Source organism: Humulus lupulus, chromosome 2 (genome assembly GCF_963169125.1).
Source record: "Humulus lupulus chromosome 2, drHumLupu1.1, whole genome shotgun sequence".
Taxonomy (NCBI): domain Eukaryota; kingdom Viridiplantae; phylum Streptophyta; class Magnoliopsida; order Rosales; family Cannabaceae; genus Humulus; species Humulus lupulus.
In genome coordinates, this window is record NC_084794.1 from 285,529,966 (window position 1) to 285,534,343 (window position 4,378).

Sequence of the window (4,378 nt, forward strand, 5' to 3'; positions counted from 1 at the left end):
TGTGGTAACATGGTGGAAAAATTGACAAAATGAAAAAAATTGGTGGAAAATGTGTTTCGGAGCACTTCCTGCGACCACAAGAAGTGTGTCTTGCGGCCGCAACATCAGAGGAGTTTCTACATTTCTAGAGCATTCCTGCAACCGCAGGAATGGCATCCTGCAACTGCAGGATATGTCTACAAAAGAGAAAAACGCAGATTTTTAATTAAGGGTGTTTTAGTCATTTCATGTTTAACAAAACACTAATTAGGTTTAAATGACGATAAATGAGAGGGAATGAGGCACTTTTTGATATCTGGACTGGGAGAGGAGGCTAAGGAGGCTTTGGATGAAGATTGGATTGATCATCTAGAGTTCTTTCTTTTCTTTTCTTTTCTTTTCTTTTAGTTTTAGTTTTCGTTTATGTTAATTTCATGTTTATGGATTTCTTAATGATAAACATGAACTAAATTTCTATTTAGGTTTTCTAATTGACTCTCTTGAAACTCTATTATGATTTAATGCATTTCTCTATTTCTTCTTCATCTGAAATTTATTCAGTTTGTGTTTATTGTGTATGTGATTGATTGATCAACTTTTACATACGAATTATGAATTTGAATAAAAATCTGAAAAGTAAGATTTGAATATGCTAAAATTGAATAGACATAGATTTCAATTTAGAACGAGAGTATCAAATTGGTTTATGTGATTTATGGCTGTATTCATTGCTTCCTATTGTTTGAATTGACCATAGAAATATAGGGAATTCACATTAGGTCGAGTTTTCTATTTCTTAACTCGAATAGTTAACACTTTTGCATGCCTATCATTTCAGTGAGAAGAGTTTCAGTAATAATTGAATTAAAGAATAATAGAGTGGAAAGTAGAGAAGATTAGGATTCCTAATTATTTTACAGTGAATTTAATCCTTGTGTTCTTGTTATTATTTAATTTCTGCAATTTTCCTTTATTTCTGTTTTCTTGTTTTCAAAATTCACAAATACACTTTTCCTTAGTCAAATAGAAACTAAAAATTAATTATTTGGTAATTGATAAATCAGTCTCCGTGGGAACGATATCGGTCTTACCGAAATAAACTACAAAAGCGATTATGTATACTTGCGTAGCTACAAAATTCGCAACAAGTTTTTGGCGCCGTTGCCGGGGACTGAAAAATTATCAATATTAAAATAGTTAATTTTATTTCTAATTTGGCTGTCTTTTAAATAATTTCTAATTTGTTTGGCTGCGGTTGTTCTTTATCTCAGGCATTTTCCTTATATGTGCAGTAGAAGGGGAGTTGACAGTCCAATTCCAATTAATCTTGAGATCGAGAAAGAGTGCAAGCGAAACAAAAAAAACAAGAGGGTTGAAAGTTCCACTGTTGTTACAGCAGATATTAATAACAACAGTGTGGAAAACATGAGCGGGGGAGCACCACAAAATCATAATCCTGCCCGTCCAAGAGCTCTACGGGACTATGTACTCCTTACTGTCACAGGGGTACACTCATGCATCCGTCCTCCAGCAGTAGAGGCAAATAATTTTGAGATCAAGCCTGCTATATTGCAGATGGTCCAAACTGTTGTTCAATTTAGTGGCCTCCCCACTAAAGACCCTAATATGCACATAGCCAATTTCCTGGAGTTGTGTGCTACTTTCAAAATGAATGGGGTGAGTGATGATGCCATTAGATTGCGTTTGTTCCCATTCTCACTACGGGACCGAGCGAAAAGTTGGCTGAATTCACTTGAGGCCAATACTATCACCATTTGGGATGCTCTAGCTCATAAGTTTTTAGCGAAGTTCTTTCCACCTGCTAAGGCTGCTAAACTGAGAGGGGAGATCAATAACTTTTCTCAATTTGAGGGAGAATCCTTGTATGATGCTTGGGAGAGGTTCAAGGACTTAATCAGAAAATGTCCCCACCACGGCATTGAGAAGTGGATGTTGGTCCACAACTTTTACAATGGTTTGTGCAATACCACTCGCACAATCATTGATGCAGCAGCGGGAGGAGCGTTTATGAGCAAAAGTTCTAATGAAGCTTATGAACTCTTAGAGGAAATGGCCACTAATAATTACCAATGGCCAAGTGAACGAGCGGGCAGTAATAACAAGGTTGCAGGGGTTCACGAATTAGATGCAATCACAGCCTTAACTGCTCAAGTTGCGTCTCTAACTAAGCAGTTGCAACAAAATACCATGTCTGCCCAGGTTGTGCAAGCCCAAGTAATGTGTGAATTGTGTGGGGGGTCTCATCCTTTTGACCAGTGCCAAGCTGCTTTAGATCACAACAATGTCAAGTTCAGGCAGTGGGTAATTTTCAAAGGCCCTACAACAACCCCTACTCTAACTCGTATAATCCGGGGTGGAGAAACCATCCTAACTTTTCCTGGAGAAATAATCAAGGCCAACAACAACCGTTTCAACCACGGTATCAGTGACCTATGACTCAAGCACCACCACAAGCATCAACCTCTCAGCAACCTAGGCTGCCAAATCCTACAGAACAACCTAGTGAATTACAAGCTGCCCTATTGACTCTCACCAACACTCAAACTCATTTTATGACTGAAACTATATCCTCCATCAGAAATTTGGAGATGCAAGTGGGGCAATTAGCCAATATGTTGAATACTAGGCCTCAAGGGAATTTGCCTAGCAATACTGTGGTAAATCCTAAGGAGCAATGTCAAGCTATTATCTTGACGAGCGGGAAAGAAATTGAGGATCATTCTCTTAAGGGGACTCAAGAAAAAAAAGGTTGTAGAAGAGGAGAGTTATGAAAAATTTGAGCCCCGGGTGGAGGAAAAGGTTACTGAAGGCCTTACAACCAAGGAGAAGATTCAACCGGTAGTTGCTGATTCTAATGTCAAAATCCCATACCCACAACGACTCCGGAAGAATTCCCTTGACAAACAATTTTCAAAGTTTCTTGAGGTGTTTAAAAAGCTTCACATTAACATCCCATTTGCTGAGGCTTTGGAGCAAATGCCGAGTTATGTGAAATTCATGAAAGAGATTTTATCGAAGAAACGACGATTGAAAGACTTTGAGACAGTGGCACTTACCGAGGAGTGCAGTGCAATTCTACAAAGGAAGCTTCCACAAAAGTTTCAAGATCTGGGGAGTTTTACTATCCCTTGTACTATAGGGAAATTTGAATGCAAACATGCTCTTTGTGATCTTGGAGCAAGTATCAATCTCATGCCTCTATCTGTTTTTCGAAAGCTTTGTCTTGGTGAGGCAAAGCCTACTACTATTACTCTTCAGCTCGAGGATCGATCAATCAAGCACCCAAGGGGAGTTATTGAAGATGTGTTAGTCAAGGTTGACAAGTTTATTTTTCCAGCGGATTTCATTGTTCTAGATATGGAGGAGGATACAACGGTTCCCATTATTCTTGGGAGACCATTCTTGGCTACCGGGCAAGCCCTTATTGATGTGCAAAAGGGGGAGTTGAGGTTGAGAGTTCAAGGGGAAGAAGTGGTCTTTAATGTATTTAAGGCTATGTCTTATCCAAGAGCAAGTGATAGCTGCTTTAATGTTGATGTGATTGATGAGGTGGTTTCAAAAAAGAGGATTACTAATGATCCTCTTGAATTGGCTCTGGTGTTGGGTGGTGATAATGAAGAGGAGGATTTGGAGACTCATGAGTATGTGAAATGGATCAATTCTTATGGTCCATATTACAAGAAGAAATTTGAAGAATTGGGGCAAGTGCCTGAGCGCCCCATACCATCTATTGAGAAGCCTCCAGTCCTTGAGTTGAAGTCTTTACCGGAGCATCTTTGTTATGTGTACTTGGGGGAAAAAGAAACGCTGCCGGTTATTATATCTTCATTGTTGTCAAAAGGTGAAGTAGAAAAACTTTTGAGGTTTTGAGGGCTCATAAACGTGTTATTGGGTGGACTTTGGCTGATATTTGAGGAATTAGCCCTTCAATGGTTATTCACAGAATTCTTATGGAAGAAGATAGCAAACCTTCCATTGAAGCTCAAAGAAGGCTAAATTCCTCTATGAAGGATGTTGTTCGAAAGCAAATACTTAACTGGTTGGATGCGGGGGTAGTCCATCCTATTTCTGACCGTGCTTGGGTGAGCCCTGTTCAAGTGGTGCCTAAAAAAGGAGGAATAAATGTAGTAAAAAATGAGAACAATGAACTCATCCCTACGCGTACTGTGATGGGATAGAGGATTTGTATTGACTACCGCAAGCTAAATAAGGCGACGAGGAAGGACCATTTCCCGCTGCCATTTGTGGATCAGATGCTTGATAGGCTTGCAAGCCACGGTTATTATTGTTTCCTAGACGGGTATTCAGGTTACCACCAAATTGCCATCACTCCGGAGGATCAAGAGAAGACAACATTCACCTGCCCATATGGTACCTT

At 39.4% G+C, this 4,378-nt stretch overlaps 2 protein-coding genes and 1 non-coding gene across 3 annotated transcripts; 2 read left to right on the plus strand and 1 right to left on the minus strand.

Annotated features, from left to right (window-relative positions):
- Nucleotides 1-1,263: 1,263 nt before the first annotated feature.
- Nucleotides 1,264-2,436, plus strand: LOC133815621 (uncharacterized). The gene has a single exon (XM_062248437.1). The coding sequence runs from the start codon at nucleotides 1,264-1,266 to the stop codon at nucleotides 2,434-2,436; it is 1,173 nt and encodes a 390-aa protein (XP_062104421.1).
- LOC133820466 (small nucleolar RNA R71) lies at nucleotides 1,813-1,919 on the minus strand. Its single transcript, XR_009886874.1, has one exon. It is a non-coding gene; the product is annotated as a small nucleolar RNA R71 (small nucleolar RNA).
- Nucleotides 2,437-2,997: 561 nt separating the features above from the next.
- On the plus strand, nucleotides 2,998-4,178 carry LOC133815622 (uncharacterized). Its single transcript, XM_062248438.1, has 2 exons — nucleotides 2,998-3,863; nucleotides 3,944-4,178. Exons 1-2 carry the CDS (start codon nucleotides 2,998-3,000, stop codon nucleotides 4,176-4,178), a joined length of 1,101 nt encoding a protein of 366 aa, XP_062104422.1.
- The last annotated feature ends 200 nt before the right edge of the window (nucleotides 4,179-4,378 follow it).

Excerpts from the sequence above, each read along its gene's own strand:
- LOC133815621 (XM_062248437.1), top strand. The coding sequence starts at position 1,264 with ATGTGCAGTAGAAGGGGAGTTGACAGTCCAATTCCAATTAATCTTGAG.
- LOC133815622 (XM_062248438.1), top strand. The coding sequence starts at position 2,998 with ATGAAAGAGATTTTATCGAAGAAACGACGATTGAAAGACTTTGAGACA. Across the intron at positions 3,864-3,943 it reads GAAGTAGAAAAACTTTTGAG|AATTCTTATGGAAGAAGATA; the intron begins GTTTTGAGGGCT and ends GGTTATTCACAG.